Source organism: Copadichromis virginalis, linkage group LG7 (assembly GCF_057382275.1).
Source record: "Copadichromis virginalis isolate Kocher_CV1m ecotype Utaka linkage group LG7, C_Virginalis_male_GT1.1, whole genome shotgun sequence".
In the NCBI taxonomy this organism is placed as follows: Eukaryota; Metazoa; Chordata; class Actinopteri; order Cichliformes; family Cichlidae; genus Copadichromis; species Copadichromis virginalis.
The window spans coordinates 16,185,600-16,199,960 of NC_140624.1; the positions used below are offsets into that span (position 1 = coordinate 16,185,600).

The 14,361-nt window shown below is 40.1% G+C and overlaps 1 protein-coding gene across 1 annotated transcript; it reads left to right on the top strand.

Annotated features, from left to right (window-relative positions):
- Positions 1–216: 216 nt before the first annotated feature.
- Positions 217–13,709, top strand: LOC146704787 (tyrosine-protein kinase CSK-like). Its single transcript, XM_085462159.1, has 13 exons — positions 217–696; positions 7,088–7,187; positions 7,280–7,393; positions 7,488–7,600; positions 9,656–9,875; positions 10,667–10,760; positions 10,910–10,975; positions 11,389–11,488; positions 11,573–11,663; positions 11,748–11,821; positions 12,284–12,479; positions 12,592–12,678; positions 12,881–13,709. Exons 2-13 carry the CDS (start codon positions 7,173–7,175, stop codon positions 13,064–13,066), a joined length of 1,356 nt encoding a protein of 451 aa, XP_085318285.1. The 5' UTR covers positions 217–696; positions 7,088–7,172; the 3' UTR covers positions 13,067–13,709.
- The last annotated feature ends 652 nt before the right edge of the window (positions 13,710–14,361 follow it).

Consider the following 14,361-nt stretch of genomic DNA (forward strand, 5'->3'; position numbering starts at 1 on the left):
AGTGCTGCTCAGTCTTAATATGTCACATCTGCAGGTTGAACCAATTAAATGAAAACAACTGCACCCACGCTGTCCCTGTATCTTGGTTTCTTGTTATTATTGCCTCATCGATGATCAAATTCCTTCACCGAATTGACTGAGACATATCCTGTGGGGACTTATTTTTAGTTGTCAGCAACGCGCATGCGCAAAATCAAGGTGGGGCCAAAAAAAAAAAACTTGAATGTGACGGGGAAAAGGAGTAGCGCAGAGCGAACTTGACTCAAATTAAGTTTAATCCTTTTTAATTACTCACCGCGATTTTACTGAGTAATACTTATCGCCGTGGCGGGAGTTTTTATTTCTCCCTCTAAACGAAGGACGACACAAAAGAGGCGATACATCTGTGGAAGTTTACTTTGTTTTGCTGTCTTTTTTCATTTATAGGTCTGTTTTGTAAATAGTCTTGACTGGAGACGCATCAACGCCGCTGCCTATTGTTTTTAGTCGAGTTTCGTTTGGTGCCGTTCAAGTTTTCTGATCACCTGAGACAGTTTTCACTTCTTCCTCATCAGGACTGGATGTGTTTTGCGCTTCAGCATCGACTGTCGGTTATTTATTGCGTGAATGGCAAACTGTGCTCTCCTGTAGAAGGAAAAACAAACGTGTGGAATCACCTGTAAGCGCTTCAAATCGGCTGCTTTTACCTGCAAACAGGTAAGATTTCAAGTTTGAGACAGAGCTGCCTTTAAATTTTAAAATGTGCTGTTTATTTTAAAGTAGATGCAGTGACTGACAGCTCTGGCGGAGATAAATGTTAGGATGTCGAATGGGCATGGATAGTTTATTCAAACATCACAATGAAAAAGTCTTTTTTAAGTGAGTCGATTATAGACGTGGCCCTACTAACATCCTCCAAACTTCTACCACTTCCTCTGACTTCCTGGGGTGAAGAAGAAGCTGCAGCGCACAGCTGTCCACATTGCTGTGTTATAACATGTTGGGTGACTAGTAATAATCTGCTTTCGAGCTGGAGAGCAGCATTCATTCCCACTGTCACGGACTTTGGGATCTTTGACAGCTTTTTGAAGTTTTGTTAACGGTGGGCGCACTTTCACGTGCACGTGCATGCTACAAGTTGCAGAGCGGCGCTGTTAAATGTTCGTCGGGTAGGCTGCACCCGTCAGAAAATGGCAAAAAGCGATTAATGCACGTCAGAAAACAACATTTCCGCTATCAGAGATCTAGCTGAGCGGAGCATCTCTCGGGTGTGTTTTCTGGGTGATGCCCTTTTCGCTGAAACGGGACTTCCCTCCTTTTTCGGACAAAGTGTGAAGTGTGCGCTGGTGCAGCAACGGATCTCCTGACCAGCAAAGATTCTTCTTTTAGAGTACGATAAACTGTAAAGAAAGATTAAGCTGTTGAAACAGGATGGAGAGAAGTTCGTAAAACCGCAGCAAAGCTTTGCTGCTGCACCATAATGTGTCACGCCTGGCTGCATGAGCAGCAGCAGCCTTGCACTGCACTTCACTCTGCGCTGTGCACACAGCACCCATAAAACAGCCTGCATGTGATCGCGCCACAGCGAGGAAAGGTCCATCCGCTGTTCAGGCACGGCAGTTTCGACTTATATGGTGTTTTTGATGCCGTGTTTCCTTGGTGAAGTCAACATGACCAAACGTTCTCCAGCGTGAAGAGGTTTGGTACGTCATGCGAACTTTGGATGGCAATAAAATGCAAAGTTCACTAGAATGGCTGGCTGGCCAAAATGCAAGGGATTGCCCCTGATTAACAATCGCTTATCCTTCTTCCTGCTACGCTGAAAACAACCTTGTTTCTCAGTTTAGCTTTTGTGTTTGTTTATGATAAATTGGATACTATTTTAAGTACACACCTAGTTTTTAACACCCCCCCACCCCAAGCGTCACAGGAAAAACTCTGAGCTATTAAAAGTGATACAATGATGGTCTGTGTTTCGGGTCCAACCACTGGACTCGCACTTCCTCTCTCAGATCCTACAGACGTTTGTTTCAGTCAGCTGTGCAAAAGCACCACAGTCCAGCTGCTGCCCCTAAAGGCAGAGGTGACTTCCTTCTCAGGAACATCTGCTGGCTGTTGTTATAGACCCCCACCAGCCTTCTCTTTGTGCTCATTACTGTTCACTGGATGTGTCTGTCTGTGTGCCAGCCAGGTGGCAGCTCAGTGGATGTTGACAAAAGTCAAGTGTTTATTTCTCTCTCTGCTGCCTGCTGCTGTTACAGTGTTGCTAACAGGACAGTAGTATCAAAGCAACTGAAGAGCATCATGAGGCTGGAGTGCTGGCCCTCTGCTGCACTTAGAGAAACGATAGGAGCCTTTAGTAAAAGAATCAATCAGATGATTTACTGAGATGAACCACTAGGTTAATGTTAACAACACATTTTTACGATCCTGCAAAATCTTAAGAATTAAACGCTGTATGATGTATCATTATGGCATCAACAGGCTTTAATGCTTTAAATAATTTGAATTTGAGCGGTGCTTTTCTACACTTTACACACAAGCCACGTTCATGTGTTTTTAATACTTTTTCCTGCATCGCATTTTCTATTATTACAGGGGGTTCAGGATCCATCCCATTTATACACAAAGACCCACTCTACCTGAGCCACAGTCTCATTTTATGATCTCATGGTCTTCGATGTGTGACTAAAAGAAGAGGGAGTCATTTCTGATAGCTCTGGGGAATAAACAATTAGCTAATCCAGCCTCCCACCGTGCACAATCAACATTTTCACCTCGGTTATTGTCTGTGAGTAAATGAGGGAGTGGCAGATTTTAGGTCAAAGAAGATGTTTTTACATTCTTGTCCTGTCTTGCTCCGTGCAGTCAGGCTGCCGCTGATTAGTTCAGTAAAGACTGCAACTGACTTGCACAAGAAGGCACAAGAGACAAGTGTTGATCAGTGGTTTGATTTGGACAACAGGATTGTTTTAAACTGCAAGAACATGCGATATTATACCATGTAAGAGCTGTATGAGCTTATTTTGCAGTTATACAGTCCAACACTATTTATTAGTCACTCTTTATGATTAAACTAATCGACTGTGGCTTCCTTTTATTTTTGGGAATGAATGTTGTCCATCGCCTCCCTTCATTCAACTTATATCTGTGTATGTGCACAATTATGAGATTTATGTCTACAATTAATGTAGAGCAGTAAACACAAAACGGAACAGTGAGCAAAATTTAAAGATCAAGTCACATCACTGCCCTTAAAACTGCTCAGTGGATGCATTGATGATGATGTTGGATCTAATGAGACTGGGGTCAGCAGAAATTTGACTCACTCACAATGAGATCCTTTGCTGCTTCCTGAAAAAAAGCAAGCTGTGGCTCCATGCAGAGCTCTGTGGAAATGGCAGTGGGAGTCTGTGGCAGAATGAGCTCTGTCCCGTTCACTCAGCTGCTGGTGGCCTGCTGCTGGGAAGCATTCAGCGTCCCAGAAGAGATTAATATGAAAAAAGGGGAAAAAAGCTGCTGACCCCGTTGATACATTCTTCTTTTGACGAGACTCTTTACAAAGGGTTTCCCTCACACATATTCTGTTGCAGTCCACAACTTCTGGTGGCTTTCAGAGCATCGTCAGCATAATGTCCTGCTTCGAGGTAAAACTCAGATGATTGTACTTTTGATGTGTTTCAGTCACAAAATAACCTTGTGGATCTGGAAATGCTGATTTGGAAACCACCATTTAAATCTGTAGTGAAAAAAAACTACTTTTAACAGCGCCCAAATATTCAGTGTTTAGGAATAACTGATACATATGAAGACGATGCATTTCAATTTTGGGGGGAAAATACTTTGAGGCTTAGCGATAACCTTCCAGCTACTTTCATCTCTTGTATGGTGTCTATCTGCCTTTAATCTTGTCTTCAACACCTAAAATGCAGTATAGTCAGCCTGGGATCAGGTGATCATCCTGGCCAGTCAATCCTTTAGATAATCTGGTTTTATATTTAGGATTGTTACCTTGCTTGATGATGAAAAGTGGAAAAAAATTGAATTAGCAGGTCCAATATTGGATTTAAAATCAAATGTGCTGAAGAACAGAGCCAAAATATGAAAAGCCTGTAACTGTCCACACTGTTTGGACTGTGTGACATCAAGTATTTGATACATTGTCATAAAAGTTTATTCCAACAGTCGCAGCCTACAGTACACCAACATTGTCGACTTTGGCGAACACCCGACGTTCCCTGTATTACATCAGCGGCTTTTCATTTTGGGGTCGTAGTGAAATAGATCCTAAATTGAATGGGGTACAGCTGTATGGACAGATGGTCTACCACCAGACGTTTCTGAAAAAATAGTCAACTGTATTAATCTAGGTAAGCTTATCCTTTAGTTAGAGAGGTCATGATAGTTATGATATGCACAATATTAATGTATTATTCCCTTCTGCAGGTAGGGATTGGCTTTGAATGTATTCACAAAAAAAACTATTTAATATTAAACAACAGCTCTGACTTTTACTAACATAAGTAAAAATGTCCCAGTGGCCACAATGGGAGTTAAGTGGCCTCAATGTGCCGAGTCACTCTATAAAAAACCTTGTGACTATAAAATTATGATTTTTTTTACAGCTTACCTGAAAATAAAATGCAGAGAAAGTACATTTCATAATAACTGAATCATAGTGAACAGAGTGCTTGCAACTCCCTCACTTTTGGGATCTCCATACTGAACATCCCGACACAACAAACACACAACTTTACATTCTCTCTCTCTTTTTCTTTGTTAAAATTGGACTAGGTTACATTGTTTCATTTATAATCGGCAGCTAACACACGCTGTCTTTTGGACTCTCTGTGATGTCTCTTGGCCAGTGTTGGTGGTCTAAATTTGGGAAATGCCCGATGTTCACACTTTGTCCTAAGATGAGATAACGTTTCCTTTATTTATCCTAGAGATGGGGATTTCCTTTGTTATCACAGTTAAAATGTAATAATAGTAATGTAAAATAGGTATATATTTAGATTAAAAGATACTGAAAACTTATTATAGAATAAGACAAAATATTTTCAAAATAAACGATGCAGAAACAATAGCTTACTAAATGTAGTTTTAGGTGGTAAAAAGCTTGTTTTCTTTTAATAATAAAGCAGGGACTTTGAGGTTTGTTCTTATTTGGCATGAGATTTGTTTGGGAAGCACAGGATCATGCAACATAAGGTAAAAGCATGGGTCATTACCAGATTGCTCGAGTTGGGATAAAATTGTGTCGTTGCTACAGCATTGATTTTATTTAATAATTAATAATTTAATAATGATGAATAAACCACATGAAGCTGTGGGTGATGGTACTGTCGTTGGTTTATGTGGCGCTTTCGTCATTAACAGGTTGATGAATTTGCTTACCAGAAGGTTGCGCTCATGGGAAATTGATGAAATGCCCAAAGAGTATAGAAGTCATCTCGAAGCCCCTGTGAATGCACACACAAATTTTCACAGCAACACTTGTAATAGTTAGTTCAAGCATTCAAGTCAAGATCTGTGATGTGCTGACCCACAGACCTAAAGTGAGATCTTCATAGCCACACCAACAGCACGGCTAAAAATATCACATGCTTTTCTGACTTCTCTCTTATTTTTCCATATGAACAGACAGAATGTTTTTCTCACCACAGTTTTGCATTTTGGTGTGTGTCAATAATTTGTTTGTCTTTAAAGTCTTTGTAAAGATAAAAAAGAAACACACACACACACACACACACACACACACACACACACACACACACACACACACCACAGCTGCACACAAACACACCTACACAAGAATAACTGGCCCACAGCAGCTCGGTTATCTTTGCCTTTCTTTGACTGTCTGCACATAGTAGAGCTGGGTTGGGGTGAGCAGAGTGGGGCTGTTCTTAAGGGTGTGGGAAATGTGTCCAGATAGTTTTGTCCCTTGATACAGGAGACAGCTGCACCACTCCATAAGGGACCACATCCATCACATCCCCATGGTGCGGTGTGATGACAGTCTCGTGATAGTTTTTAAACACACGCTTGTCTGAGAAATGGCGGGCTATTTATTTAAACAGAAAAACACACCAGATGGAAGAAGCGTTATAAGAGAAGAGGATTTTTTTCATTTATCGCGTTTCTAAGCAACCCACCCTAAAGTTGGTGTGTACAGAAGTTGGGATGTCGTACAGGAAGTTGACTGCACTGCAGTGGACATGTCAAAGGATGTGACCTCATGTAAAGTGACAGTTTATCAGAGCCAGGATTTTCCCTGAGCTCTGACCATTTGAGCCCTGCCACCTCTTCCTGGGAACTGATAGAGCAAGAGAGGAAGTGGGGTTTGGGGGGAAAGAGAGAGGGAGGATGTGGAGCATGACTTAATCTGTAGGTCATCATTTAACTATGATGTCTTTGCTCTGATTGGTTGTGTGTTTATGTGTGTGTGTATCATGGAAACACAGGCCCCGGGGTTACTCAGGCCTAAGGTTAGTGTCACAGTGGCTGTTTTATTGACATAAAGTAATGCTGGGCTGGATGAGTCCCTGGGGCCTGGTCAGATCTCACCACAAGTTTGCATTCCAGGGTTGGAAGAAAGCTATCTTGATTCCTACAAGGCCCAGTCATTGAGTTTAAGATGGAGAACCAGTGTGTGCCTTATTTTAGGTCAGACCAAGCTAGGTTTTCACATGAAATACACAGTAGGGAGTAGGTTGCATTTTGGTCTCTTTATCTCTTACTTTTAGCATGTCAGAGTGCATTTCTTACTTTGTATGAAATATTCTACAGTGAAAGAGCTTCTTTATGTTGGCACTGTTTTCCTCCGTCATGGAAACATTATGCACTAGTTGTGAAAGTGTGTTTAAAAAAAGAAAACCTGTTAGTTCTGCTTTCTGTCTGAGCGAGTTATTTTTACCGACACTGTCTGATCTGACGTTACTCCAGTGTGCTGTGATAATGGCTCATCTGCTTGCTTCGAATTACCATGTGCCCCCGTACAGCGAAACCACAAATTCATTATCTTCCTGAGAATTTGCTTGCGGTCGGGTCAGTATCAGTAAACAGGGGGACATCCTAGTTACTCTTCTGCTCGCTTTCACAGGTACTGCGTGCGCACGTGTGTGTTTACCAGCTCTAATGGTAGGAGCTAGCAAACCTCACCTGTGAGAGGATCGAACCGCCTCACCATGACAGAGGTCCAGGTAAGGTCCAGGTGGTGTGTGACAAAAATTGCAAGCACAAATGAAAAAATATGGATTTTTACTGAAACAGTGACCGTCCCTCGCTTTTATAGAACCCATGGCCGCAGGGCACAGAGTGTGTGGCCAGGTATAACTTCAAAGGCACAACAGAGCAGGACCTGCCCTTTAACAAAGGAGACGTGTTGACTATCATTGTTGTCACAAAGGTAACATTTCTTTTTTGTTGTCTGCGTTTCTATGAAGACACAGCTCTGTGTTTGATGCCATGCGGCGCCGCTCAGTAAACTTTTTGCATTTCAGGATCCAAACTGGTACAAGGCTAAAAATTCTGCAGGCCGCGAGGGAACGATCCCAGCCAACTATGTCCAGAAAAGGGAAGGTGTGAAAAGTGGGGGAAAGCTGAGTCTAATGCCGTAAGTATATAGATTCTCATGAGCATCGGTTGTCTGTATCTCTTGCCGCAGCACCATCTTTGTGCGGCGTTTTTAGCAGTGTTTAAAATAGCTTGACTTTGCCCTCTTCCATGGCTGTGTGGTTGCAGAAGGCTGATGGCCTATTTGTCGTGGCAATTGCACAGTAGTTGTGTGAATGGAGACCACAGTTTGGTTGGGCTGTGTTGTAATTGCAGTGCACGTCTGTCTGCTTCCACCTCAGGTTTGCATGAACTCTGCACAGTTTCCTGTTGTTTCTTTTCTATTTCAGACTGAAGTAATCTAAAAAATCTCCCCACTTGTCCACGTCATGGGTTTGCTGCTGCAGGCATGTGCATATGTATGAATGCCAGCTTTATTTAGAGCGCACTTGCTGATAAACTTTAATGCAAATCGAACTGTACCAGAAACCAAATAAGATAATAATTTTCCTTTAGCATAAGGTGCCTAGGATTGAGCTTAACTCATCAGTTGCTATATATAAATGTATGCTTTCAGACATGTGATATCTCATTCACAGTTGCTTTAAAAAATGCCTTCTCTTGGAAATGGAAATGAGTAAAAGAAAACCAACTCTCACATAGTGTGCAGTTCTCAGTAAATATTACCAGTAATGAATATGAGCTTACACTGATAAAAGGGGATCTTGACCTCAAAAAGTTCTGTATTACGAGCTAAGATGAGAACCCGTAATACAGAACTGAAAGGAAAACTTTATAACGATACTTTCCTTTCAGCTTGGAGGGAAACTGCTTCTGTGTCTGTAAAGAAAAGCTTTCCAACAAGCTTTATTGTGTGATATTTAAATGTAACTTTCGTATGGAGCCAAGTGCAAATGCATACGCTGTACATTCCAAAAACCACATTTAAATATGTGACAGCCTCTGTTGTATAACTGGTTGCAGTGGATATGCAAATCACCCTAATCTATATATCTGGATGATGAAGGCAGTAGTTGTTTAATTTGCATTAAAGCCCCATTTAAGGTTTGTGATAACACTGTGAGGTTGATTAAACGCGGAAAGATGAAAATTTTTCAAAGACTAAAGCAATAATCAGCCACAAATATCCCTTTATTTTGTGTTAGGAAGGGAGATTTAGCTTTTCCTGTCTTTGCACGTGTTGTCTGATTAACAGCTCTAAGCATTATTTTAATAGTGAGGAACGTGGGAAAATGGACAAATAGGTACAGTAGCTATAAAAAAAATTACTTTCAGCTTGAGTTGTTGAAAAAAAAAATCAGCTTCAGCACTCTTAGAATGAATATTTTTGTTTTGACCTTCATCTGGCAAATGCATACATGCGTACACCACCGAACACTCAGCCAGTACCAGGAAGCTACAAACCTATGAGCAAAACACACCTGTCAGCATGAGAGAAAGAAACTTTGATATTAAGGCCTGCTAGTGTAACTTCCCTTTGATGAACCAGCCAAACTTTAAGGCAGTTTTTAGCGTGTAAGAACGCGCTGCGAGAACCAGTTAGTTTACTGAATGTGGTTATTTATAATCCCGACTCTTAATATAGCGGCTACACTGAAAACCACAATACCCAAATACATTTTTTTAAAAATAATAAATGTAATCTGTTCAGCAGACACTGGTGCCGTGGCTTTACATGGAAAATAGAGCGTATGAACAGTAACAGAAAGTGAAACATCAAGGTTACAGTTGTTTTCTCCCAAATGCACAAAATATATATATTTACTTACAATATATATGTTTGTAAAAAGAAGGAACGTGACAGTGTAACAAGTAAAAAAAAGTCAAGCGTAAAATGAAATGCACAATCAAACCATCTAAGGCTTTAAAAGACCCAGTTTAAGAATGACTGGATCCAAGTGGGTAAAATAGGAGGAAGACATTTAACTAATAATGTTTGTTAATGATTGATGCAGACAGTAGAATGGATGCAGGCACAGTCTATATGTTGTTATTGGATATGTCACGTGTACATACAGCTGATGTGAATTTGGAGTTGCTGGGCTGATCTGTTGGTTTTGTCGGTGTACTGATTTCTGGCTACCTCTTCCACCAGATGGTTTCATGGCAAGATAACTCGGGATCAGGCGGAGCGGTTGCTTAACCCCCCTGAGACAGGCCTGTTCTTGGTGCGGGAAAGCACTAACTTCCCTGGCGACTACACTCTGTGTGTGAGCTGCGACGGTAAGGTGGAGCACTATCGCATCATCTACCACAACGGCAAGCTCACCATCGATGAAGAGGCTTATTTTGAAAACCTCATGCAGCTTGTAGAGGTAAGGCGTAAATTGGGCTTTTATTTCTAAATAAAACAAAGTGTTTCTGATATTTTCTAGGAGGCTATATTGAGCATCAGTCTACTGTAAGCATGTTTTAGCCTCCCCATGTTACTGTGCTAGTTCAGAGAGTCTGTGCAGTTCCTGGAACATATAATGAACAGGAAGTATCAAAGAGGAAGTGAACAGTATGCTGAGGTTCAGAGTTCTAACCTCAAACAGATACTAGGTCTTTACTCTCAAAATGACTGCTTTTCCTGTGTGAAATGCTTATTTTGAACAGCAACATACTATTTATTCTGCACAGTAAAGTAGATTTGTGTCTGTAAGTTCTGGCCAACTGAAGCTTTTCAGTCAACCATTGCATGTGGTTTTGACCGTATTTGACCAGGCAGCCCTCTGTTGGTCACAGGTATACACTATTCAATGAGTTTTACTCATGTTTTTTTTACAGAAGTTCACAAAGGTTTGAACTTCAAGCTTCAGTTTCTTTTAAAATACAGCTACAGCACCCACAAGCAATATAAGAAGGACAAAGATAAGTAGCGAAACCCACAGATGTACTCATTAGGTGCTCTAAACCAATCCTCTAAAAGATGATGCAGAGTGAAAGTTGCTATTCAAATTGGTTTGAGCTTTTTTCTGCAAATAAATGAAGGGGGAATTTTCTTTCCAAAATACTAAAGCTGCTTTGAAGCTCTGAATGTGGTTCTGATAGTTTCTGTCATGGTAAAAGTTCCTTTGCTCTTATGAGGCCATGTGCACTGTATTTTATCTCTTATTCTATGTAGCACTACACCAAAGATGCTGATGGCCTCTGCACCAAACTAATCAAGCCAAAGCTGGAGGAAGGGACGGTGGCTGCGCAGGATGAATTTTCCAGGAGTAAGCTTGCCGGTTCTTTGTAACTTGTACAGCAGGGACATTGTGGATTTTTATTATTATTTTCATTTTTCTTTTATTTATTGTTCTTGATGATCAAAAGCTTGTTTGCGTCTCAGCTGAATTCTGTTTCTACTTTCAATGATGAACAGGCGGCTGGTCGTTGAGCAGAAAAGACCTCAAGCTGCAGCAGGTTATTGGAAAAGGAGAATTTGGAGGTAAGTAGATTAGGGTTCATGTTTACTTAAGATGAGCTTAAACTCCATGGTGAGTTTAAGCCCAGTCTTAATTTCTTGCATGAAACAGAAATCAGAGCAACATAAAGATGTGACGCATCATATGCTGCATTTGGGTGTAAAGGATTTTGCCTAAAAAGACATTTAAGCCCCAAATATTAAATATTCCTCATCGCAGAACCACCAAATTTCATTTCATTACTGTGAAAACCATGAGATTGTGCCATGACGTTCATATATGGACTGTTCTTCTCCTTGTAATCGACATAAAAGTTAGAAAACTGTTCAAATTTAATTTCTGTGAACATGTCATTTGCCGCATTGCCGTCTTACTGTTGGTTTGGGGTCGTATAAAGGCAGCTTCACTGATCAGTTCATTGCTTGTGATTATTCAGATGTGATGGTGGGAGACTACAGAGGGACCAAAGTAGCTGTGAAGTGCATCAAAAACGACGCCACAGCGCAGGCCTTTATTGCAGAGGCTTCTGTCATGACGTAAGGAAATTAAACATTTGTTCTGGCGCGTTTTAGAAACATAAATGAACACGTACTGACTGCTCTGCTTGTCCCCTTCATCAGGCAACTACGGCACGATAACCTGGTACAGCTGCTTGGAGTGATTGTGGAGGAGAACGGAAGTCTTTTTATAGTTACTGAGTATATGGCAAAGGTAAGTGGCTGAGTGTCTGATAATCTCCCGACGTGGTGAATACTCTGTATAAAACATATAACATGCTTTTGTTGTTTTTGTTAGGGCTGTTTGGTTGACTATTTACGTTCCAGAGGCCGGACAGTACTTGGTGGAGAAGCTCTCCTACATTTTGCATTGTGAGTATTTCTGCAGCGAACCACAATTTCGGCAGTTATTCTGTTGTATTTTATGCTATGTTAGTATTAGCAGAGCGGTGTTGCAATAGCTAGTGATCAGAGAGGGAGGAAATTCAGCTCTAAAGAGGGGCATATTTTGCAGCACAAAGAGCAGATTATATCTCATGAGTCTATAGATAAGAGGTTAAAGTTGTGGTTGATGTTTATTCGAATTTAAATCTTTATCAGGTATTCTTTAAAGGACCACTTAGCCCATATATTTAAAGACAACACGGTTAGCAGATAAAAGGGTTATTTTATTATCTTAAAAGGCCCTTTTATCTTCCCACTGAATGGTAGAAATCAGTTATAGTAGTTTCATTTATTTAATTTTTTAAATTTTTTTTATTTTCGTGCCATGACAAAAAGTTGATTCGACACGCCTGAGCCTGGCGTTTGTTACTTTTTCTTTTACTTTCACAGAGACGTCTGTGAAGCCATGGCGTATCTGGAGACCAATAACTTTGTTCACCGAGACTTAGCCGCACGAAACGTTCTCGTGTCAGAGGACAACATGGCTAAAGTCAGTGATTTTGGCTTGACCAAGGAGGCCTCTTCCACTCAGGATACCGCTAAGCTCCCCGTGAAGTGGACGGCACCTGAAGCACTGAGAGAAAAGGTGCGCTGCTTTAGAGCTGTTCTGAGCCGTGTGCTTTGCCGTGCATAGTTTGTGTATCCAAAACACAGTGAAATAAACTCTTAATATCCTTTTTTTTTCTATTTGTCATTAGAAATTTTCCACCAAATCAGATGTTTGGAGCTACGGTATTTTGCTGTGGGAGATTTACTCTTTTGGCCGAGTTCCTTATCCGAGAATTGTAAGTATCAGTTTGTTTTTGTGCATAAAAAAATATGCTGGAATAACAGCTTTGGATTAGGAAAACAATGACTTTTTAAAATTCAAAATCAATAATAATAGTACTTTGTGATCGCTCTCGAACATCCATATATGTGTTATGAGTATAGCCCTAGGTTTAAAGGACCAAAATGTTCAACAAACAAATCTGGTCTTTCCCGTAGCCATTAAAGGATGTAGTGCCTCGAGTGGAGAAAGGCTACAAAATGGACTGTCCTGACGGCTGTCCTGAAGTCGTGTATAACATCATGAAACAGTGCTGGAACCTGGATCCCGCCGCCCGACCAAGTTTTCAGATGTTGAAAGAGTGGATTCAGCATATCACCCAAGGGATGGGAAAAAGACAATGAGGGATCTGACAAAACAGACACAACATAGATCCTCTTTTTTCATTTTGACCACTGAGACCATAACTGTGGAATTTAAAAAAAAAAATCTCACAAGGACTGTACAATTTGGCAAAATTCACAACAAATACTGTTTTCATTGTGCTTTTTTAGCAAACATCAGGTTGTTCAGACTGCAGTGACTTTCTTAGTCGAGTGGCGCCATCAGGTTTTTCTCGTCTCGTCTTCTTGCACTTTGTTATCCAGAGTGAATGATTAACTGTCATCAACAAGTCTGTCACAGTGCTGCCTCAGAACCAGTGCCTTGACGTGCTTCCACGTCTTTTTTTTGTCCTTTACATCAACATCCTTAACGTAACGGTAGTGTCCTTTTAATTTCACGAACCTGTAAAAAGTAACTTAATTTGACTCAGCCGACTGAATCTGTTTAAAACTGAAAGATGCTTCAATAGTAGAATTGCAATTTTGATACGTCGTTGTCTTTTTTGGGGGATTTTTCTCCTAATGATATCAGGTACACCATTTTTGCATGAATGTTGGATTTTTTTTGCTTAAAGGACAAAATTTCAAAGAAAGAATAATAATTATCCAACTTTATCTTTTTTCTCTTGTATGATATTAAATGTTTTATGACTACGTTTTCATCCTCCCGTGAGTCGAAAAGGAAAAGGTTTTTCATCTGACATCCTAAAATGTTTTATCAGACAATATTTTGGGATTTGAGCAAACTATCAGGATTTTGTGAGAAAGAGAAACAGAGAATGTTAATACTTGTACTGTACTGTCGTTTTCAACAATAAAAAAACAAACAAACCAAAAAACCTTTTTGAAAATATTTTCTGAATAATTTTTTTAACATTCTTTTGAAATTATATTAAAAGTTTTAACAGTTTTTAAATTGTAAATTGCTATTTTCTATTTCACTGGATGTATTTGAAGACTTTTTGAAGATACTCATTATCTATGCAGCAATAATAAACTACTATCCATTACTTTTGAAAAAAAAAAATCTACATCCCATAAAAAAAAGAAATTTGCTCCACAGAAGCTACATGTTTTAAATGCATATACACAGCACCGGTTATGTCTTTAATTTCCCATTCAGAAATGGGCACGTGATCCTCTGAGTATATTTTAATGACCATAAATTTGTTTGATATTGCTACTTTCTTGAATAATGAAACATTGCCATCAGGTGATGAATGAGAATACAATTAGCTACAACAATGTACCGACAACTGACACACTTAAGGAGGGCAAAATAATGATTAAAATCATTTGAATGTCCTCTTAAATTA

Bases quoted from the DNA above. Each gene is read 5' to 3' on its own strand.
- LOC146704787 (XM_085462159.1), top strand. The intron at 7,394-7,487 runs GTAACATTTCTT...TTTGCATTTCAG, and splicing joins CTATCATTGTTGTCACAAAG to GATCCAAACTGGTACAAGGC. The intron at 9,876-10,666 runs GTAAGGCGTAAA...TATTCTATGTAG, and splicing joins ACCTCATGCAGCTTGTAGAG to CACTACACCAAAGATGCTGA.